The sequence below is a fragment of the Cervus elaphus genome, chromosome 31 (assembly GCF_910594005.1).
Source record: "Cervus elaphus chromosome 31, mCerEla1.1, whole genome shotgun sequence".
In the NCBI taxonomy this organism is placed as follows: domain Eukaryota; kingdom Metazoa; phylum Chordata; class Mammalia; order Artiodactyla; family Cervidae; genus Cervus; species Cervus elaphus.
Genome location: NC_057845.1, coordinates 3,617,074 through 3,640,969, shown reverse-complemented (window position 1 = coordinate 3,640,969; position 23,896 = coordinate 3,617,074). Strand labels below are relative to the sequence as shown.

At 39.7% G+C, this 23,896-nt stretch overlaps 2 protein-coding genes across 4 annotated transcripts in view; both read left to right on the top strand.

Annotated features, from left to right (window-relative positions):
* The window catches only part of SLC5A3 (solute carrier family 5 member 3), a 33,707-nt gene extending 12,068 nt beyond the window's left edge, over positions 1 to 21,639 (top strand). For 2 of the 3 annotated variants that reach the window (XM_043893073.1, XM_043893071.1), the window contains exon 2: positions 10,401 to 21,639. In XM_043893073.1, coding sequence (XP_043749008.1) covers positions 10,741 to 12,897 — 2,157 coding nt within the window. In that variant the 5' untranslated portion in view covers positions 10,401 to 10,740 and the 3' untranslated portion in view covers positions 12,898 to 21,639. Of the gene's footprint in view, positions 1 to 2,190; positions 8,178 to 10,400 lie in introns of those variants that run through there. The other variant, XM_043893072.1, reaches the window with a different exon arrangement.
* The window catches only part of MRPS6 (mitochondrial ribosomal protein S6), a 63,953-nt gene that overhangs the window by 11,705 nt on the left and 28,352 nt on the right, over positions 1 to 23,896 (top strand). The gene's annotated exons all lie outside the window — the stretch shown is intronic.

Genomic DNA, 23,896 nt, shown 5'->3' with positions numbered 1-23,896 from the left:
AAAGCATCTGCCTGAGGAGTCATCCCAATTTCAGGATCTTCTGTTTTATGACTTGGCCTTCTGGGAGTTAGAATCTGGTTTACCAGGAAGACTCTTGTGTTTACATTTTCTGGCCTCAGTCTCATGGAAAAATGAGAAACTTCTTGGCTTCTCTTCTTCTAGGAACAGTTTTTCTAGGAACATAAAATTGGAACCAAGTAAGATATGAACGGAAAACATGAAGGTAAACCATCACAAGTTGACGTGGTTGGGTGTCCTACATCTATAAAACTTATGGCTTGTAATACCTCATCCTCAGTGGCTGGTTTAAGCAAGTTGTGTGTATTGTGTGTGTGTGTGTATTCTCCATTTTACACATGAAAACACTGAAGCAGAAAGGTACCCGGGACCACACAGCTCAGTAAGGTGCCAAGTTAGGATCCTAAAGGCAGTCTCAAAGCTAGAAGCTAAACTTTTGATCACTGCATCCACTGTAATAGTATTAGAGCGAAAAAGTCGCTTTAGACCGAAGGAAGTGTTTCACATCTATTTTGAGTGTCTACCACTATTATGTGTTGTAGACTATAGGACAAAGTTCCAGCTTTCCTGGGGCTTACATTCTAATGAGGGAGACAGACTTAGCAGATGCTGTGAAGAGAAACATCAGGATAAAGGGACAAAATGTGGCCTAATATATTTTTGTTACAGTGCTCGGGCAAGACTGAGACTTCAGCGAGGGAGCGAGCCTTGGCCACTAGCTGTGGGCAGAAGAGCAGAGATGAGTGCAGACGTGTTGGAGTGATTATATTAACATGCATTCAATCTAGCAGGCTTCTATTTTATAGGTTGTCGCCAAGCCTTCCCGAAAGAATTGACTGTATATGATGGTTGTTTAATGCTTACTTTTTTCCCACAGGACTTTTACCTAGTAATCTACCTTGATTAGTAATCCGTCTTGATGATGTTGGCTTGAACTACATGTTTTTTTCTGTTTTGTAGAAGTGAGAATTAAAGACATGGGCTTGAGCATACACAGAAGTAACTCGTTTAACGAATCTCTGTATTGTACCTATCACCCAGCTTCAACAGTTATCAATGTTTACCACTCTTGCTTTATCTCCACCACCCCTTCCCTTTATTCGTTTATTTTTTGCTGGAGTACTTTTATATTTTTTTTTCCTGAAAATTTTACACCTTTAGAAGAGTTATAAGAACCATTAAGTTAACACTTGTATGCTTTTCCCATAGATCACTGGTGATTAAAATTTGCCCTATTGGCTCTTTATCTGTACCATCTGTTGCTGGTATTGTTGATCTGCCTTTCTTAGGAATAAGGACTTTCTAACCATATCATGACCATTACAAGTTTGACATTACTACAATACAATTGCAGAATGTTCAGTTTGTGTTCAAGTTTACCTTATTCCAGTGTTAGCCGTTAGTTCTTTAATTCAATATTCAATCAAGGTTCATGCATTTGGTTGTTACTTAGTCTCCTTGATCTTGAACAGATCTTGAACCGTTCTTTGTCATTAAAGACAGTGTCACTTTGAAGAGCCCAGGCCCTCTAGTCTGGAGAGTCCCTAGATTGGAATTTGTCTAGTTGCTTTCTCATGATTAGAGATAGGTTAAACGTTGCTGGCAGGAATATTACACAGGGATATCAATGTGTTATACGAGGAGACAGGTCAGTTTGTCCCATTGTTGGGGATGTCACATAGTCATTTGGTTAAGGTGATATCCACCAGATTGTTCCATTATTAATGTACTTTTTTTCCTTTAGAAATTATTAAGTGATTTATGGAGTGACAAACTTGAGACTGAATATTCTTTTCTCCAGCAGTCTTCCACCAGATTTAGCATTTATTGATAATTCTGAATCAGTTGGGGTTACAAAGAGTTGGACGCAACTGAGCAGGTCACACACATGTGCATGTGTGTGCATGCACATACTAAATCAGTTTTTGCTGGAGTCCTTTAAAGCAAATGCAGACAGAAAAATTCACCTGTAAATATTTAGTATATATCTGAAAGGTAAGGGCTTAAAAAAAAAACAAACAAAAAAACAGTGCCTTTATGCCACTTAACCATAATTCCTTAACATCTGATACCCATATTCAAATGTCCTAAATTGTCTTAGATGTGTCTCTACAGTTGACTTGCTTGAACCTGAATCGAAGCAGAGTCGACAGGTTGTATTTACTTGATGTCATGAGGCAGCTGTTGTCAACTTCATTCATCCATTCTGAAGTCCCCATCAAATGTTTTCACCTTCTAGCATCAAGCATAATCATTGCCTCAGAACATTATTTCATTAGGGATTACAGAAGATGATTCTCAGATTGCATCATTTCCCCTGAATTGATTGGCAGATTTTATTTTTCTGAGATGTATTTATTTCTACTTTTTACATATATCTTCCTGGGGAGTGTTGTGAAAGGACACATTCTTCATCTTTACTTCACAGAGGATGGTTCTGGACTTCCTTAGTAATTCTTTTAATATGTCCTCAAATTTAGAGTAGTTATCATGCCTACCTCTGGGGGATTTTGTGAGGATTAAATGATCTGGTGCATGTAGTATAAAAATGGTGCCTGGCACTCGAGTTGGGAAGTGCTAGTTATTAAAGTAAGTTTTTAGTGAACTCTTCAAGTGTTAGTGGAGAGGCAGAGATGGGAAAGATTTCTTCCTGCGTTGACATCAACAGGAGGCTGGGGCCTGTGTCGAGGGAGCTGAGGGAGGTGCTGCTTGCCCACACCAGCATGGAAACAGCTGTAACACACGAAGCATGTGCCACTGCTCACGGTGAGGTGGCTGTTGGCAGTTGCAGAGGTGAGATCTGGGACACATTGTGAAGTGGAGCTAGCACATGAAGGAACATAGGTAGGTGGATGAGATGAGATGGTCGCTCCAGACAGGTTTCTCCTGGGTCATGGCCCACTGAGGTTTTCATCTGAACAAAGGGCAGCATGCTTGCCTAGTCTGATCTGCCTTGTCATTCTGCACACTCTCAACCAGCGCTGTTTGAGATTGCAAATCACTTTGCTAAGGGAGGAAATGCTTAACCTACTTCTTGGCCTTTTAATCTACCTTCTGTTACTGCTTTAAAACCCAATTGTTGATGAGTGTATAGACAATTGGAATTTTAACACTCTTGATAAGGTGCTTATTCATTAATATTGGATTCATTTAACAAACATTTGAGCATATAGTGTGTAAGATGATGTTCTAGACAGACCAGCCACATCTGTGAACCTGAGAGACGAGTCTCTGCCCTCATGGAATTTAACGTTCTGGTAATGAGGTGACAGTAAACACAACGAAGATTTATTGAAGTATGTTAGAAGTTGTTGCGTGCTGTTGGGGGAAAAATAAATCAGGATAAGGAGAGATGGAGATGGTTAGGGAAATGACCTTTGAGCCAGAAGGTCAGGGTGCTAGCAGTTGAGATTATAGATGTTCTGATTGTGGGTATATTTTTGAGATAAAGCCAGCAGATTTTGCTAATGGATTGATTGTGTGTGGGTTGAGGGAAAGTGAGCAAGCCTTCCAAGTGAAAGTGGCTCAGTCGTGTCCGACTCTTTGCAGCCCCATGGTCTATGCAGTCCATGGGATTCTCTAGGTTAGAATACTGGAGTGGGGAGCCTTTCCCTTCTCCAGGAGATGTCCCCAACTCAGGGATTGAACCTGGATCACCAGCATTGCAGGTGGATTCTTTTTCTTTTTTTTTTTTTGCAGGTGGATTCTTTACTGTCTGAGCCACAAGGGAAGCCCAGACCTTCAAGGATGGCTGTTAATTTTTGACTGAAACAGTAATAGTGAGGATGGAATTGATGTTCTCTGAGATGAGGAATTCAGTGGAATAGTTTGAAGGGTGATGAACCAAATTATGCATACTCCCAGGGAAAAGGTGGTTACAAACAGTTCATTCAGTAAGAAGAGTGGTCTGTAGATTTTACTATGAGAACTCATCTCTATAGATCACCGAGCTAATTCTTTCAATCTTAATGTTTTAAAGATGGAAGTTAGCAGAGGACGGAAGTTAGCAGAAGAAAGAAGGATGACTGAGACACATATAGCCATGGTAACAAGGTCAGGTGTAGAATAGACTTTGAGACTTAATTTTTTAATTCTAACACTGAAAAAGAGAATGGAGGCAAAAGCCTTCATCTTGAATGAGAAACTGGTTAAACCTTGATCTTCTAGCTGAATTTTCTGATCTGCACGTTTTTACTTACATAGGAAGCCTGTGCCTGGGACTTCTTTTTGTTTTAATCTCTTTATTTTCTTCATACATGTATCCATCACGTATGATCATACATAGATACTTTAGTTGGACTTTATCCTGTGCATTTTTTTGCAGTCCCTTCTGTTTAACATTTGTTATTTATACATCTTACGTGTTTGCAAGCTCAAAAATTTTTAAACTTTTTAATGTTGATGTTGAATGACTTTTATTAATATTGTTTCTGTTAATAAATTGCCCTTTGCATTAAAGATAGTATTGTGTAGTGATTAAGGGAAGAAGCAGTTTAGACACAAATGGGGGTACAAATCCAGATGTAAATACAAATAATTGTATCCTGGGGTGTTACACTACCTCACTGGTTTCAGTTTTCTTGTGTGTAATATGATCATAATAATTGTACTTCTCCCACAATTATTGTGAGGATTAAAGTAATGCAGACAGCACTTTAAGCACAGTACCTACAAGGTGTCAGGACTTAGTGCCAAGTTTTTATTTTTTAATCTCCATTATGTATAACTTACATGATAATCAATCTTTTACAAGCAAACCGCACTGAGCCTCTTGAATTCTTCCCCATTCAAAATTAACACCAATGTTTAGTCATTGGGATTACATAATATGGTACCATAGGCGCTACAACTCTTGTTATTTTATGTTTTCGTTGCTCTGAAAGAAATAGGTTATTGGAGTTTGCTCCATACACATGTTCTGGCATCATCCAATAAAGGTTGAAACCAGCGGTAGTTTTAAAGTTGCCCCCATACCCAAAAGACCTTCTTCATTAGCCGAGACTTCTTTAGAAGAACAACCAAAACCAGACAGACCCATTGTGAGCCACACTCGGGCAGTGGTAGAAGCAAGTCAAAATGACTGCATCTCAGGGGTGTTTGTGTATGGATGAAGTGATAAGTCTGGTGGTTTATGAACTTTTCCAGGTGAGCAACATTTTATTTGAAGAATTAATTTACTTACCTGGGAAGTCATCCCTCCTAACCCCTCTCCCAGCAGTACTTTGCTTAGAGTATAGAGCTGTTCTGGTTGGTCGAGTCTGCTAGAGCAGGGCTTTAATCCCTGCTCATTCTGCCTCACCTCCTGCCCCTGTGCTGGGACACGGTGACTAGGAACCCTCAGAATATAAACCCTCAGAATAAGCCATTTGAGTTTAATTCAGGGCTTCAGACAGTTCTTATATACTTCCAAAAGCTTGAATAGTGAGATTGTAGGTATAGTAGAAATACTTTGCCAAAGAAATTTAAGGGCAGGCTCCTTAAAAGTTTTAGGGACTGTTCTATGACTACATACAATGTCTCCAGCTCCATTTGTAATTTGATCTAAGAATTGATCTAAGTTGTATTAGAAGCACTCGGCTTTTGTTTTGGTGTCCCTGATAAACTGCTCTCATAGCCAAGCTCTGCATTTTTAAGGGAAGCAGGGGTTGGGCAACGGAAGGTCCTGTTTCGAGTATTTACATACCAAGCATGAATAGCCTGTTCCACTAGTGGAATTGGCTTTATTGGACTTTGAATCAAGATGACGAAAGTGAAAAATATGTCTGAAAAGTAGATTTTTATGTAAATTTAGTGAGTTTTTTTTTTCCTTGAGTTTTGCTTGAGTGAGTTTTATTTGAATGAAGTGATGTAGATAGGCACTAATAGTTGATGAGGTGGTTGGGAGTTAGTTCGAAATATTCATGAGAGAACTGCATATTTAATACATTATTTTATCTATTTCTTTTTTATCAATAAATAACTTCTAAGAAGCTCCTATGGAGAAGGGAATGGCAACCCACTCCAGTATTCTTGCCTAGAAAATTCCGTGAACAGAGCAGCCTGGAGAGCTATAGTCTATGGGGTCCTAAAAAGTTGGACTGGAGAAGGAAATGACAGCCACTCCAGTATTCTTGGCTGGAGAATCCCATGGACAGAGGAGCCTGGCAGGCTACAGTCTATGTGGTCGCAAGAGTTGGACACGACGGAACAACTAAGCACGTAGCAAGCACAGCACAAGACGCTCCTAAAATGCCTTGGGGTATCGTTGGCAGTTTAATTTGAAAGAGGCTGATGGCACCACTTCCAGTCTATGCAAGTTGTAGATGGTGAAGTGACATTTACTGAACACCGGCCTGTTGCACTGGGCAAGATGACAGACATCCTAGGTGTGCTTACTCCTTATCAAACCGTTGGGTCAGAAAATGCACGAGACTTGGCAAGCCTACTTTTGTCAGTACTGGGTTCTGCCTGTTCAGATGGTACTTTTTGAGCCCAAAGCTAAAAAGATTGTGGTTTGGTCACCTTGAGAGTCGTTGCGTTCTACTCTTTGTCGGTCCACGTGCCTCATTGACTTGATTATGACTTGGAGCCCTGATGGCTTTAGAAATTGTTTTACTTGTTCTTTGTTTGGTTTTTATGGCAGATGAATTTCTTTTTAGAGTGACCATACATCCTATTCTGGACAGAGTGTCCCAGAATAACTTCCTAGTTTGAAAGATAAATTGTATGGTCTCCCTAGATAATAGAAGAGAAATGTTAGATTTGGTCATTATAACTAATTTGTTTTGATTATATTATCTGGAGGAGTTTAATAGCTGATGTTAATTTGATCTTTCCTATTTGACTCTTTCTAGTTCAAACAGCAGATATTTATGTATGCTTCTCTATCTGGATTAATTCTTCAGTTGTAATTTAGTTCATCCAAGTACATGAAACAGTGCTTTCATTTACCAAGATTGTATTCTAATTTTGTGCAGAACTCCCAATAAAACCCTGTTGTCTGAGAAGGAAGCCCTCTCCTGTTGGCAGAAGTGTCTCTGTTTCACGACACCCTTGTGTTTGATTCAAGTTGGCTAAATTTATTATACTGGCCATTATAACTAGGGGACTATTTCTTTATACATTCTATGACTATTACTTACATTATAATTGTTTTCTTAAAAATGCACTATGAGGGAACCAGCCCACATACTTACCATTACTATACCTACTTTATTCCTTGTCCTACATTTCTCACTTAAGGGATTTATCTGAACTGTGAACCAGCTTAGTCCTAGAAATATGAAAACATAAATTAAAAGGCTTCTTTTTAGCAGCTGGAGAAAAAATTTTTTCCATGTGTCTTCTTTCTAACAGTAAAGGAACTCTGGATAGTGTTCACTATATTTTTGTTGTAGAAATGTTTACTTATTAAAAAGAGTGAGAGAAAATATGCAAAACATACTGTATAGTTTATTTGAGACCATTTTTAGGAATTGCACAGTTCATCTTCTGAAAGGCTGAAGTTCAAGGCTGTGACAATCTAAATGACTCGATATGAATTTGGCTGCATTGCATTGAGTATTTTACATCTTTCTATAAACTGATTTGACCTATTTTAATTTTCCTTTTCCAGTCTTCACTAGGTGCTGGTTTCTGGATGTTTTTTGTTTAAATTGGAAAAATCTTAAATCTGTCCACAGACTGACACAGTGTCCCGTGAGATGGGGGCTGCCGGCAGTGGCTTTTGGAGGATCTGAGGAGGGAGGAAGCATTGAGAACTGACTAGCGTTTGCCCTCTCTCTGCCGCCTCTCCTGCGGGCAGACCATCTTTTCTCTAGCTGACCCGCTAGCTGTTCTAGGGAAGTTAGGGGTTAGACCAGCCTAAGCATTCATCAGGGAGCGGAGTATGGCTTAAGATGTCTGATGTGCGTCATGTTTGACAGTGGGAACAGTGTGGTCAATTTGCACTGCTTCCTAGTGATCAGAGAAGGAAGGGCTTAGTTTGTGCCTGAGTGCTTTGTTCTTCGAACGAATAAGCTGCTGTAGTGGCCACTACAATGCGTACTCCACTCCACCTTCCCTCCAAACAGAAATAAACACTGGGTGTTTGTCCCTCTTGAGGAGATGGCCAACGACTGCCATTGAGAAGAGAGACACTTGAAATGGCCCTCGGACCAGTGAACTAGGCTTACCTGTGTGTAAGTTGGAACAGAATGGCAGGGGTGTGGCTGGATGTTGGGTGGCAGGGGGAGCCCTGTTGACAGCGGGGAAGGATCTCATAACTGCCAGCTACAGTTTTCTGTGTAGTTGAGGACCTAATTCATAGTGAAACACTAAAGATGCCCTTTTAAATAATAATTGCTTATTAGTTATTTGATTAGATTTTATTTGAAATTTAGGTAATTCTTCCTAAATAATATCCAGGTTTTTAAAAAAAATAACTTGAATGTTTCAGGGTCAGAGAAAGTAGTCATAGAAATACTACCAGTTTCAGGATTTGGCAAGAATACAGTGATACAAGTCCCAGCTTTTAGTGTATTTTTGTTTTTGTTTGTGGCAGTTTTACTCATGCCAGTCATTATTGACACTGAGTTTTAGGATGAAGGATTTTAGTCAGTTTTTTTTTAGTATAGTTGCTGTAGTGTGTTAAGCTTCAAAAAGGCATAGAGAACAGTTTAAGACATTTCTATGTGGCAGTATTATTAATTAGACTTAATAACTAATACGGTAGAGCATTTATCTTTAAGCTTTTTTCCCAGCTCCTTAAGAGGTATGTTGTTAAGTGACTAGTACTGTGGTCTGTTTTGAAAAGAGGTGGCTTTAGTATCATTTATAGGACTTGATAACTTTGCTACTGATTTTTAAAGGAAAATATCTCGGTTCATCAAAAAGCATCTGCTTTGTCAAGCATAGAAAAACGTTTCACTCTGACTTTGGGTTATCTCAAAAGGAGAAATCACTTCAGGAGTTAACATGTGGAAGGCATTAGGTTGAATAACAAAATGTTTTTCATATTCTTTCTCAGCTCCAATTATAATTACTTTGAAGGTTGAGAATTTTTCTCTTTTTCCAGGAGAAAACCTGTCATATTCATAAACTCAATTTTAGGTAAATTTAAATGTCTGTTTTTCAGTGATTTTCTTAATCCAGGACTGGAAAAAATCTGATTAATACAATTAATAAAAATATCTGATTAATAATTTGTTACCTAATGGCTTACAGATGTCTGTTTTGTTTAGGTTTGGAAGATATAACAATAATGATGTTGTTTTTCAGTCTTCCAGAAAAATTTTCTCTTTTTCCCTTCTCTCCTTGCTTTGTATACCATTCAACGAGAGAGCATTAAAAGGAAAAATCATTCAGCAAAATCACACCTTCAGTTAGTGCCTTTATCCTCTCAGAGGATCTCTTGGAAATAATGCCTGTTGGAAGGGAAGGAGATTACTTTCTTTAACATTAAAAAAAAAAAAACCCAAAACTTTTTTCAATGTCTTCTAGCTAACAAAATAAAAATTCAGGGTTGTTTATAAATTGTATGTTCCTAGTTTCTTTGTATGGAAAATCTGGTTTCCCTTTAAGGCAGGAGTCATGTCACAGTTTCTAGGTTAATGTGTGATGACTAGCACAGATGTACATTTGTGGTAGGAATTTAGGGAAATTTTGTGACAGTAGTTTACCTAGATTAAGCAATACTTGGTATTGTGTTTGGGAGTGGATAATAATACCTAGTAAATACCTGTTCTATCCAGGACCCTAACTTAGCTACAAAATACATTACTCTTAGAACTCAACAGTAGTTGAAGATTCATTTTGTTGTCGTTTAGTCATTAAGTGGTGTCTGACTCTGTGTGACCCCGTGGATTGTAGCCCATCAGGTTCCTCTGTCCATGGGATTTTCCAGGCAAGAATACTGGAGTGGGTTGCCATTTCCTCCTCCAGAGGATCTTCCCTATGCAAGGATTGAACCTGTGTCTCCTGTGTTGGCAGATGGATTATTTACCACTGAGCCACCTGGGAAGACTGAAGATTCATTTAGGTGACCTTATTTAGTATGAATAATTAGAGTCCCCCTCCCCCAGGTTGCTTTATGACCTTGGTGCTTTTCCAGTCTGAGACTACCACAGTAAGAGAAGAAAGGGCAGTGTCATGGTGGGCAGTTGTCAGTTGCCAGAGAAGTTAGATGACTTACTTAGGACAGTATATTTTTGTTTTCAGTTCAAAATGATAAATACTCTCCCTGACTTTTAAGTGATAGCATGGATCATTCTTTCCTGTGGAACTAAAGTATATATATTTTTAAAGTTTTTTTTTTTTTTAAATAATGTCTTGTTGCGCCGTTTTGTTAGACTGAAAGTTTCCTCATCGCTTGGTGAGCCCCTCCTCTAATTCAATCTTTGTCTTTTGTCTTTGCTGCCTTGCAGGGTTGGTACAGTAGGCTTCACTAGACTTAGCTGCAACTCAGAATGTCTCCTCCAGCCCCTGAGTAAATGCTGATGGTCTTGTGGAGAGTGGATTAAGAGGACGAGCTAAGTTCTCAATCCCAATTAAGAAGCGGAGGAAAATTTAAACTGTCTCCTTCAAAGTTTATCACAACCACCACCATCAAGACAGCAAACCAAAGGACAAAGACTTTGACCTGCTGTGTTGCTCTGTGTAGTCCAGTTCACGTATGGTTTCCAGACTTGGCTGGGGTTACTCACGAGTAAATAAAAAGTCGGACACTTCTGTCATTGGACGTTTTTATTCGCAAAGTTACCAAACATGAGGGCTGTACTGGAGACAGCAGACATTGCCATAGTGGCCCTGTATTTTATCCTGGTCATGTGCATTGGTTTTTTTGCCATGTGGAAATCTAATAGAAGCACCGTGAGTGGATACTTCTTGGCGGGGCGCTCTATGACCTGGGTAGCAATTGGTGCCTCTCTGTTTGTGAGCAATATTGGGAGTGAGCACTTCATTGGGCTGGCAGGATCTGGAGCGGCAAGTGGATTTGCAGTGGGCGCATGGGAGTTCAATGCCTTGCTGCTTTTGCAACTTCTGGGATGGGTTTTCATCCCGATTTACATCCGGTCGGGGGTATACACCATGCCAGAATACTTGTCCAAGCGATTTGGTGGCCATAGGATTCAGGTCTATTTCGCAGCGTTGTCTCTGATTCTCTATATCTTCACCAAGCTCTCAGTGGATCTGTATTCGGGTGCCCTCTTTATCCAGGAGTCTTTGGGTTGGAACCTCTATGTGTCTGTCATCCTGCTCATTGGCATGACTGCTTTGCTGACTGTCACCGGAGGCCTTGTCGCAGTGATCTACACAGACACCTTGCAGGCTCTGCTCATGATCGTTGGGGCACTCACACTTATGGTGATTAGCATGATGGAGATTGGCGGGTTTGAGGAAGTTAAGAGAAGGTACATGTTGGCCTCACCCAATGTCACTTCCATCCTGCTGACATACAACCTTTCCAACACAAATTCTTGTAATGTCCACCCCAAGAAAGATGCACTGAAAATGTTGCGGAACCCAACAGATGAAGACGTTCCTTGGCCTGGATTCATCCTTGGTCAGACCCCGGCTTCGGTCTGGTACTGGTGTGCCGACCAGGTCATTGTGCAGAGGGTCCTAGCAGCCAAAAACATTGCTCATGCCAAAGGCTCCACCCTGATGGCTGGCTTCCTGAAACTTCTGCCGATGTTTATCATAGTGGTCCCCGGAATGATTTCCCGGATACTGTTTGCTGATGACATAGCTTGCATCAACCCCGAGCACTGCATGCAGGTGTGTGGAAGCAGAGCCGGGTGCTCTAACATTGCCTACCCGCGCCTGGTGATGAAGCTGGTTCCCGTGGGCCTCCGGGGCCTGATGATGGCCGTGATGATTGCTGCTCTGATGAGTGATCTGGACTCCATCTTCAACAGTGCCAGCACCATATTTACCCTCGACGTGTACAAACTCATCCGCAAGAGCGCCAGCTCCCGGGAACTGATGATTGTGGGCAGGATATTTGTGGCCTTCATGGTGGTGATCAGCATCGCATGGGTGCCCATCATCGTGGAGATGCAAGGAGGCCAGATGTACCTTTACATCCAGGAGGTAGCCGACTACCTGACTCCCCCAGTTGCAGCCCTGTTCCTCCTGGCGATTTTCTGGAAGCGCTGCAATGAGCAAGGGGCTTTTTATGGTGGAATGGCGGGCTTTATCCTTGGAGCAGTCCGCTTGACACTGGCCTTTGCCTACCGTGCCCCAGAATGTGACCAACCTGATAACAGGCCAGGCTTCATCAAAGACATCCATTACATGTATGTGGCCACAGCGTTGTTTTGGATCACAGGACTCATTACTGTAATTGTTAGCCTCCTCACACCACCTCCTACGAAGGAACAGATTCGCACCACCACCTTTTGGTCTAAGAAGAGCCTGGTGGTCAAGGAGAGCTGCTCCCCAAAAGACGAACCATACAAAATGCAAGAGAAGAGCATTCTGAGGTGCAGCGAGAATAACGAGGCCATCAACCACGTCATCCCCAATGGGAAATCTGAGGACAGCATCAAGGGCCTGCAGCCGGAAGATGTTAATCTCTTGGTGACCTGCAGAGAGGAGGGCAACCCAGTGGCTTCCTTAGGTCATTCGGAGGCAGAGACACCTGTGGATGCGTATTCTAACGGGCAGGCAGCTCTCATGGGTGAGAAAGAGAGAAAGAAGGAAGTAGAGGACGGAAGCCGGTACTGGAAGTTCATCGATTGGTTCTGTGGCTTTAAAAGTAAGAGCCTTAGCAAGAGGAGTCTCAGAGACCTGATGGAGGAGGAGGCTGTTTGTTTACAAATGTTGGAAGAACCTCCACAAGTTAAAGTAATACTCAATATTGGACTTTTTGCTGTGTGTTCACTTGGAATTTTCATGTTTGTTTATTTCTCCTTATGAACTTTTAAGGATATGATGAGACACTAACTTAAGAAAATACTAGTCTTTGGAAAACAACAACGAAAAAAACCCCTGCAAACTTATGTAACTGTTGCATCTCTCAGGCATTGTTTACGCTGTAGGTTTTAGCCAAATTTTACTTAGCAGAAAAATCATCTATTTGCAAGACTTTTATTTTCCCAGAGATGGATGAAAGTAAATTTTCAACCTAAATGAAGTAAAACTTATTTAAACAGACTGAATTGTGCAAATGTGGTTTAAAATTTTCCATACCAAAGTAAGGAGAGACCGATTATTCTCACAGAGCACTTAGAGCAGAGTCACACGCTAAGGTGTCACGAGTAAGATAACTGTCCACACTGCCAAATCTTGGTAGGCCTTCTTACCCTGAAATGGAAGACTTGCTCATTTTAAAGTTTTTTCTCTGTCTCTGTAATCCCTACTCCCATTTTAAAGAACTGAATTTGTACATTGTATAATCCATTATATACTAAAAATCTAACATGTGCTTGTGGAGTACTTGTTTCAGGGCAAGTTCGTTTGCCAGGTTCATTCTGTTAGCATGAGCCTATGGATTCTGTATGCTGGAAGAAAGGAAGAGGAATGTTTTCTTGTAGCTGTTCCTGTACCACCAGTATATGGAATGTTGGAAAAAAGTTCCAGCTGTTTTTTGTGTTCTTTTTTCTTTTTTTCCCTCCTCTGAAGTTTAAGTGAACCATACTCAAACGACCACCAAGTAGTTTTGTCTTTATAAAGTTGTGTGTCATGACTGTATTGTAAATGATTGTGGGGGGGGGAATGAAGTTAACATTGCTGATGATCCTCAAATTTACTGACCAAGTTAAGATCATTTATATAGTTTGAAAATTAGCATCCCTTAAAGCAGTGTTTGATCAACTAAGCTGAACAGGTGATTCCTCGTACACCGTTAATTCTCTAGCTTTGTTCTTGTCATTTGGTAACATTCTTTATTAACCAGTTAACCTTCCTGAGTGGATCCATTTGGAAAATGCGTCCGGAAATTTGAAGAAAAATTAACTCAGCTTTTGTGGGTTGCCCCACTTGATTAGATTGTGGTACATTGAAGTTGAGTTTTTAGAGTGAAAATATCATTCTGAGATCATAATGTATCATTCGTAAGTTTTTTTTCAAATTTTTTTTTTTTTTAAGACAACATATGTACACAGCCTCTGCATTTTTGTTTAAACAGTTACAGTGAGTGAGAGCATGAGGATATTTCAATGCAAACAGACCATTAGTAATAGAAAACTCAAAAGAGCGCATGCTTTGCCACTGGTGGGTTGCAGTATAGTCTTTCTGTAGAATGGATAGCATATTCAAGAGAACTTCTACGGGTTTAGTAGTGTGTCCTGTGGAGATTACAGGACTTGTGTAATTGTAGGACCCTCTGTCTTGACATGTCTCGGTATCCAGTTTCAGCTTTCTGGAAGAGAATCCATTTTTCACAGGTGGATTCCCCTTCATGAGGACAGGGTACGAAAGATGTTTGAGAAAAACTCTCCACGTGAGGTCGTTCCTTGTGCATGCTGTCCTTTTTCCTCCATGGCAGATGAAGGAAACTAATTTTGTATCTACTTTCTTTGACTTTTCTGTAATCTCTGATATTTTTTAAATTGCATGATTTTATTAACCTTGTATTCTTTAGGGGAAAATTATTACTTTTTTAGATACTTTTGTAGATTTTGAATCAAAACTCAGTCCTAATGACTTTAAATTTTTTTGTATTTGTAAATTAAGTTCATTATGATGGACTTAATTAGTTCAAAGTTGATTTTTAGAAATTATTAGGTAGCATAATGTCTTCCCATCTCCAGGAGGCTTTCTGATGGACTGAGTCTGTAGTAATTTGTGTTTGAGTAGTATGATTTCTGCAAGCTTATTAGAGTGCCTTGTGGAATTTTTTTCTTAGTTTCATTCTTAGGGTTTATAAGCTGGGGGCCAAATGAAAGTAAGGACCGTCCTCGAGTGGAGGCCGAGGCTGTGACATATCCAACGTTACAAAGTCTGTTAGGAAGAGCAGAAAACCGGGTGTCTGGGTCTGGACTCATGGTTTGTCCTCTTCTCAAAGGAACTGTTCTTCTTTTGAGGCAGCCTTTTGGTGTTTGGGGAAATAATAGGATCTTAGATTTTTCAAATTGCCATTAAGTTGTAGAAATTAAAATTTTTCTTTGAACACATTGCTGTGTAACTCAGCAGTGAGGTTTGACATACTGGCTGAGCAGCCTTCTTACCCCTTCTGTTAAAAGCATAAATGAATAGGTGGCGTCTAAGTGGATTTTCCCCCCTTTATTTAATGTTGACTCCTAATAGTTTGGGGTTTTAGCATCCCCCTGCCTTCTCTCTGCTGTTGTCTTAGTATGATACATAAAATACATCATCTTGTGTCTTATTTGTGTGTATATAGCAGTAGGTCAAGTTTAGAGTACTAATGTTTGTAAATAAGGAATGGTTATTAGCATATCCGTTAGGATTGTTTATTCTTGCCAGTGTAAACATCACTTTATTAGACTGAAGTCCCTGAAGCTTGCCCTTCTTATTGCTTCCCAGTAATAGATAATGTGCTTGAATGAGTATGTGAATTCCTGATTGCCGCTTTATTTCAGGGGACCATTCTTCAGTCTTTATTTCATTAGAATGATCATGGAATGATACGTAGTCTCATAAAGCTAGCAAAATAGTCATACTTTACACTAAATGGGTCTTAAATGATGACATTGATAGCTAGACGTTAACATGTATATATTTTCTTATTGGCTCAAGCTAAGGTTGAGAACTGGCTAAGAGTGATTGACTGAAATAGTTAGCTAAGAGGATGAAGTGAGGACACTGGTACTCAAAAGTGGAGACAAATACTGTCTCATCTGGTAGCCCCAGTTCTTAGATTTTGTCCTCTCAGGCAGTCTTCGTCTCAAGATCTGACGAGCAGAGCTTGTTGCCCTGGCATGCAGAGTGGTTATGGGTTCCTTTGTGGGACGTCTCATTTCCCTGTTGAAGAATATTTTGTCCTACCCTGAGATAGTAAGTGGCTTTTGAAACAGCAGAGCCAATCTCTTCCCCAGCCTTTCTTTCCTAGTGAAGTTATCACTCTTATCTTCTGGTTAGAGAAGCATCGAGCAGTAGCTGTGCTTCTGTGTCCTTTGGCCTCAGTCCAGCAGATCTGATCTCCCAAGGCTTCTTTTTCACTTGGCTCAAAGGCGCCATTGTCTTTCTGCAGAAAGAGGCTGGCCTGGGTCACAAAGCCCTAACTCCTACCAATGGCACACAAAGTAATTAACAGGGGCCTGTTGCTTCGTGAAATTTCACATTTTAAGAATTGAGGAGGAGGGTTGCTACTCAATTCTCTAACCTGAAGCTGAGTAGGGGCTTGAAAGTCTTGTCCAGGGTGGTTAGAACCTTTAAGTCTCTACATTTCTCAGTCCATTGTTACCTTCTGTATATTGGGTTTTGTGGATCCTCTCTCTTTAGAGATCACGTAATACAGGTTACTTTCATTCTTCACCACCCTGTAGACCTGCTGTATTATTAGCTATTAAAAACTTAGACCCGTTAATGTTCCCCCCGGCAGTACTTTGCTTACGCTGTACTCCCCTGTGTCATTTTCATCTGAGGTATGATGGCTGAAAATGACCACATGGGTATCTAGCAGTGACACCTCCACATTTCCGAGTTTGGGTTGAGAGATGTGTAAAGGCCATTGCTGTTAAGTTATGTGACTGCAGAGATCCTGCCAGGACAAGATTTTCTGAAGAAGTCGGAAAAACTACTAGAGGAGATGCTGAGAAGTACCTGGGTGTAGCAGACCTAGGCTTCAGTATTCATATGATTTCTCATTAGTGGGGTGTTAAGTCGCTTGTCCTTTTAATGTTGACGTTAGCCTGAGCAGGCTTGGCGATAGGACTTACTCCTGTTTGTGTGTCAGGGTCCACCTACATTCAGAGAGACTGGTTTCCCCTTGGTTTGTCTCCCCTCACATTGCTTTAATTATTCACTTTTTCTTTGTTGGAACACTTAACATATTCCTATTTTGATCTTTCGTCAGCTTAATTCACTTTCAGGCTTATTGCCATGGTGTGCAAAAGTGGTGCTTTGCCCCAGATTTGAAGGCCTGGATCCAGAGGATGATTCACTAAATAGTAGTTATGTTTAAATATACTAAAATATCTATTAGCTTAAACTGTTAATGCTCCAGAGTTTTATTTTCAGACTTTGTGTTCACTAATAACAAAAGCCCTAATAATTCATCAAAATTTTATTCTCAAAGCTCATTTTTCAAAAATTAGGCAGAAATAGTTAAAATTCACACCAGTCCCTTGGAAATGATGTATCGCAATGTAGAGAGGAATGGAGTTTGTTTTGATGCCAAAAAAACCTTGTTGCAGCAATTAAAGGTAAAAAGTTGGAACTAGTCAGTATATAGAGAAACTCTTTTGTACTAGTTAGGTGTGAAGCTGGATTATGTAAGAAGTAATCTTTTGATCACTACACTTGGTTTTCTTGGATGACTTAACTCAGGGCTACAAACCCCCTTTTCCTTCATTAAGCTAACTTCTCCTAATTTGGTATGTTTATTTTGGTCAAACTCACCTCTGATGGAAGAGTAGATATTCAGTTACTTTGACTGCAGAACAGAATTTAGCTAAGGTTCAAAATAATTGATAGGCTTTGCCAGCGCTGAGTCTCACACCATTATTCACGTTGTCATATAAATATTTTTATTTAAACTTCTCTCTCCAGTGCTGGGAATAAGGGTTTAAACTACTGATTCGCCTTTAAAGGAATGTTGTGTGAATTGATATAATTTATGTTTGTTTCCATCTCAAATCCTTTATAAAAGATAGGGTTTAGCTTTTTGTTTCGGGTTAAGCACCCCATTTATCTGGTAACTAATGGCCTTAACCATTGGCATGTAGTCTTTTGTTCAGAAATAGACACAAAGGTTTGATGTAGCTGCATCATTTCTCATCTCATGCACTTTACTTTTTGGAGGGAGGACCATATCTGAGACTTGACTTAAACCAGTAACCTTAATTTATGTAATGACTTTTGAGGTTTGATTTGGTTACCTGGATTTATAGTGTGTTTGGGGAGAGGGATGCTAGAATAAATAAGACAAAGCACAGTGGTCTCAGATTCTTGCTAGTGTAGGCGCAGTGCCCTGTTCTCCTCAGAGAAGCCCTGGATTGTGATTGTTGCCGTGATGATGGAACCAGCCCCCCCTCGCAAGACAGTTTACAGAGAGTGAACTCTTATCAGTGAGGGAAGTACATTTTTTAGTGATTTCGGCAACAGCACAGATGGAGAGTAGGTACCCACATCTTTATTGGAGACTTGTTTTGACCCTGATAAATTCACCTTGTCCCCTAGTGCTGCTGGATAAAGGAGTGTTTACTTTTTTTTATTGCCTCTGGACAAACTTGTCTGGATAATTTTTCAGTATATCAATGTCGCCTATACCTCTGTAAGTGGAATGTTCACTAATAACTCACTTTTTTGTTTTAGTAGTTGGAAACTGAAATTAAGCTCATTGCTATCTAGAGTATTGATATCCCAAATTGGCACAGGCCATTCTGTAGGGTATTCCTTAATGTAATCAGCTTCTGAAATTTATGTTTTGATTAGTGCCTTCTGGTTGCTGATATTTAATCTGCTAGTTCACACCTTTCCCTTTCTTGATACATAACTCTTACACAATTCCTCTTTTTAAATTTTGCTATGACTAGTGAAGAAAATACATTTATACTAACATATTTTACATGCAGGCTTTATTTAGGTTCAAAGAACCAGGTAGGTCTAGCTTGTGTTGCAGCTTAAATGTTATTTATTCATCTGTGTTTGTTTCCTTTATATCCTTAATTAAAGATTCAAGGTTACTTATTCTGTGAATATGTTTTAACTTTTATCATTTTCCAGTGTAGGTTGGGTAGGCATATCTGAGAATATACATGTGACAAGAGTTTCACATTCCATGATAAGAAAAAAGCTTAAAGTAAATTTTATAGAAAGCACAAAACCATGTTCCCTCATGTGTGTAACTCCACATGTGGAAAGCACAAGACTAACAGTATTCTCAGTATCCCACAAGTGCCCGGCATAAAAAGCCCGCCATGGGTCATCTCTGGAGTTGTCAGGACGACCCCACAGTGTTGCAAGCCCCGGACAGTGAGAGGTGCCTGAGCTGGGGGTCCTCAATCATCAGAGAGGCAGTGTTCTAGTCTGAGGACCTGTGTGCTGCTTTGGTGGAGGAGACAGTACTACTGGCAAGACTGCTGCGGTTGTGCTGGGGGGTCACCAGCTCAAACGGGCGCTGTGGGCTCCTCCCTACAATCAAACTGGAGAAACAGGAACAGACTTCTAGGTTTCTGGTGGGTGGAACATTTTGACAAACTTCGGCTTTAAGCTGTAGAGCCTTTGGGTTATTTTTTCTAATCATAAATCTATAGGAAATTTTACCTCCCGTCAATAGCACCCTGGGAGCATGGAGAAGTCTCACATTTTAATAGGGCAAATACTAATCTTTAATCTTCGTGTAAGTTTAATAAGGTTAATGAAGTTATTTTTTCATATGCCTGGCTACCCTTCATTTTAATAGAGCAGAATTTGATCCAGGAGTCATAAGCATCAAACAAAGTGAGACATCTGCCAAGTGGAACTACTTTTTGCTTTTCACATTGGTTGTAAGAGTCTAAAGGATTCTTTTGCCTGTTGCGTTACAAGACTAGATTAGATGAAATCTATGAATATGCCTGCAAAAGAAGAAAAAAATAATGTGTTTTTTTGCACTCGGCATTGCCCTTATTTTACTCCTCAACTTTCTTCATCTGAATAGTCCCTGTTTATCAGCAATGAATAAATACATCTCTCTTGGATCTTGCCCATACGTCAAAAGATAGGAAAACTCAGAATGGAGAGAAGTGACTACCTTTTTCCCACTCTCCTCTGTTTCATATATTTATATTAGGGGTAGTCAATTTTAATAATAATATGGAATGAAGATTCAAGCTGGTGTAGACTAATGGAACATGGTTTAGAAGAATTAACCTGAGCACTTTGAGGGAGAGAGTATGGCCTACAGCAAAAAGCCAGCAAGTGTGTCCCTACAGCAGTTTTTGAGAATGTAGCACCTCAGGCTTTGGTGGAGTTGAGGAGAGGAATGAGAAATACAGGGAAAATGAGAAGTTTGAGGAACATCTTTGGCTTAGCCATGTGTGATAAGGCAAAGCAGTAATAACCTGTTAGTCCTGTATACTATATAGAATGGGCTCTGTACCTTTAAATTTTGTTTTTAAGTCTAAAATTGTTTTTAACAACTTAAAGGATGCTTTTGAAGATTCCTTTGGCAGAATATCTTTCATTTCTAATTTCCATGAAAAATTGCTTTAATTAGTCTAGGTGAACTAGGTGGTTGTAGCAGTGTAAATATGTACAATTAGAACTTTCTAATTTCACTGTGAGATCTCTTTTGAGTGGCAAACAGATCAACTAGTCTTTTTTGCTCATGAACTTTTCTGTGGGGTTGTTAAAATGCAAAAGCTTTATTACTTTCTTTTTAAATAATGACCTATTACGTTCGTGTCAGATGATGGTATGGAATCTGTTGCCCTGCTCCCCCACCACTGTCGCTTCAGTTGATGGGTTGCCGACAGTTCAGAGATGAAGTGAGGATGCGCCCTTTGTTTGCTTGGCCGTCCCGTCTGTGTTGCCTGGACCTGTGTTGGCGATCACATGTGAACTATGTTCTGTTTCTCAGTGCTGCTGCTGCTCCTTTTTTTTTGATAAGGTGGATATCAAAAATAGTTGCTGTGCAAAAGTTAGTAGTCTTCTTCAAGAAGAAAACCAATTCCTTTTCTAATATCCTGTGAAATTGCTTCATTCATTCCTTTATTTTTAAGCCAAATGTCAGCAGAGTACTGCTGCCTTCTATCTAGTAATTTTGATATGTAAGTATTAACGCATTTTTAACAGATGTCTACATTGAAAAATGTTTTTCCCAGCGTCCTGCCTCTTAAAGCTTTGTTCACATGTTCTGTGAGAGCCCAGTCTGTGCACTGGGGTGTGTGTTGTGTACATGGATTGCTTCGTCACTTACGCATTGTAGACCAAATGTGATCTTAAATGGAGTTGTTGAGTTATTGGTGAGTTTTTTGACTTGTAAACTGATTTTCCAGTGTACGCTTCATTGTCTGCAGTGTTTTTTGTTTTTTTTTTTAAGGTTTGACTTATCAAGTCCATCTCATTGTACAATGTTTTAGTTGCGAATAGAAAGTAGAATTTGGTATAAACCAGGTAACTTCCATATTGAAAGGCATACAATTGAAATTGTAGATTTAGGATTGTTAACCATACATGACAATTCTAACTTGACTATTCTAACCTATTGTATACAATCTGATTTTTTAAATTGTAGACATGTATGATCTTGGTTTAATGTGTTTTTAAAAGTGTTATTGTTTAAAAAAAATGAAAAAAAATTAAGCAAATCTGCTAAAGAGCTGTCAGTTTTCATTACTGACTCTGTAAAATACACTGTTCTTTGTGTACTGTGTGTTACTTTGCCAGCTGCTGCATTAGCCTTTAAAAGTATTTGGAAACTTAAGATGAACTACATTTCTTGCAAAGTATATTCCTTTCTGTGGTATTTTGTCCTGTAACTGAAGTATAGTAATTATTTTATGGAAACGTTAGCACTTCTGTACCGACTTTGAATAAAATGAAAAATTTACATTTCTGCGACTGAGTATTTTCAGTACGAACGCACGTCCGTCCTCAAGAGGCTGTGTCTCAGTTCCTTTTCTCTTGGCTCATAAAGTGTTCCAGTGCGTTTCCCCTACCATTTTTTGCTCTTCTTTACCTTGGTAAGCATGAACTAGCAAGTATTAACTGAGAATATAAAACATGGAGTAAATAAAAATATGCTCAGTGTTTTCACTTCTAATTCTGAAATAATTGCAGATTGTAGGACAGTTGTAACGATAGTGTGAAGAACCCAGGAATCATTTTCATCCAGACTTATAGTAGTTAACATTTGGCCGCAGCTGCATTGTCATTTCTCTCATCACTTTTGTGAACCATTTGAAAACATAAGTTGCAGACCTCACTCTCCTTTACCCTTTGGTACTTGGGGATATAGTTCTTAAAACAAGGACAGTCACCCATATAATCATAATTATCGAAATATGAAAACAGTGATACAATATTTTAAGCTAAAGTCTTTATTTAGATGTTACTCTGTTAAATGTCTTTTATAGCAACTTTTTTTTTTTTTTTTTTAAACTTTGGAAACCAGTTCATTGCATTTAGCTTTAATGTCTATCTCTTGTAGTCTGAAATAGTTTCTCAGCTGTTCTTTTTGTCTTTGTAGTACTGATATTTTTGAAGTTTAAATGCCAGTCATTTCGTGAATTCCACTCCTATTTAGGGCTGTTCTCCTCATGACTTGACTCACTGCATTTTGGGCTACATTTTGACTACAACATAAGCAATAATAATAGGTCCACAAAGCCTCACATTGGGAGGTGTGTGATGTGTTGTCTCATTATTGTTGACATTAACTTTGATACTTGATTCAAGTGGTACCTACTACGTCTCTCCACTGTCTAGTTAACATTTTCCCTTTTGGTAATAAGTAAGCTGTGGGGGAGATAACTGTATTTATCTCCCTAATAAACTCTAATTTGGGCTTCCCTGATAGCTCAGCTGGTAAAGAATCCGCCTGCAATGCAGGAGACCTGGGTTTGATCCCTGGGTTGGGAAGATCCCCTGGAGAATGCAAAGGCTACCCACTTCAGTATTCTGGCCTGGAGAATTCCGTGGACTATATAGACCATGGGGTCGCAAAGAGCTGGACATGACTGAGTGGCTTTCACAGAGTTCACATAAATAACGTACTATTCCTCATCAAACTTTGCCCATAGTTTTAGCATCCACTGATAATTCTTGCCTGAGCAAGTTATTCCTGTGGTGGTGTAAAACAGTGATTTTTCTTTTTTCTTTTTTAACTATACTGAAATCAAGAATTTCCTCTTTTCCCCATTTATTTATCAGTTTGAACTCATGTATTACCTTGTCTAGTAGGTTATGATTCATTACTGTCATTGTTTTGCTCAGATGTTTTCAGATTTAGCTAGCAGGTGTCTCTTCAGGCTAGTTTGTGTTCTCTGTGGCACATTCCATTGTTTCTTGAGTACTTACTGGCACAGTGGTAAAAGAATCCGCCTGACAATGCAGGAGACATGAGATGTGGGTTTGATCCCTGGGTTGGGAAGATCTCTTAGTGGAGGAAATGGCAACCCATTCCAGTATTCTTGCCTGGAGAATCCCCTGGACAGAGGAGCCTGGAGGGCTACAGTTCATGGGATTGCAAAGAGTCAGACACAACTGAGTGTGCATGATACTGCCTCTTACAGCTGTACCTGGGTCCTCCAGTCCATGTACTTCTTTGTTTTATCCACTCCAGAGAATCAGCCTCCAAACATGCATCTAGGGATCCAACTACTCCATAAACTTTCAAGCAATTTTATTTTCGTTCCCAACTCACCCCCATTTTCAGAGCTGTACTCAGTGTTGCCAGTCCCCACGACTTTGGGGGGAATTCTACAGTGTAAACATGGTTGACTCTTGATTTTCCCCACTGGTGCTTTTTCTCCACTTGCTTTCTTTTTCCTAAAGTCATATTGCTGTTTTCCCCTCCTCTCCCTCATTCTCATAGAGTTGTGTGTTAACAACAACACTGTTTTACAGGAGTTCTCATAGGTTTTCAAGAGGGGGTGTAATATGCTTCTGTTGAGTCCTCCCAACTTGCTGGGGAATCCTGTTATTCACTCTTAGCTTTTGAAGCTCGAAATTTCAGGGCCTGTTGCCCATTTCTGCCTTATCCTAAAAGAACATGTTGTCAACCAGAAGCACAGTGGGAGCTGAGAAATTCCGCTTACCTTAAGAGTTAGACAACTTTTATATGTGACCTCCAAGTTTGAAGGCAGTA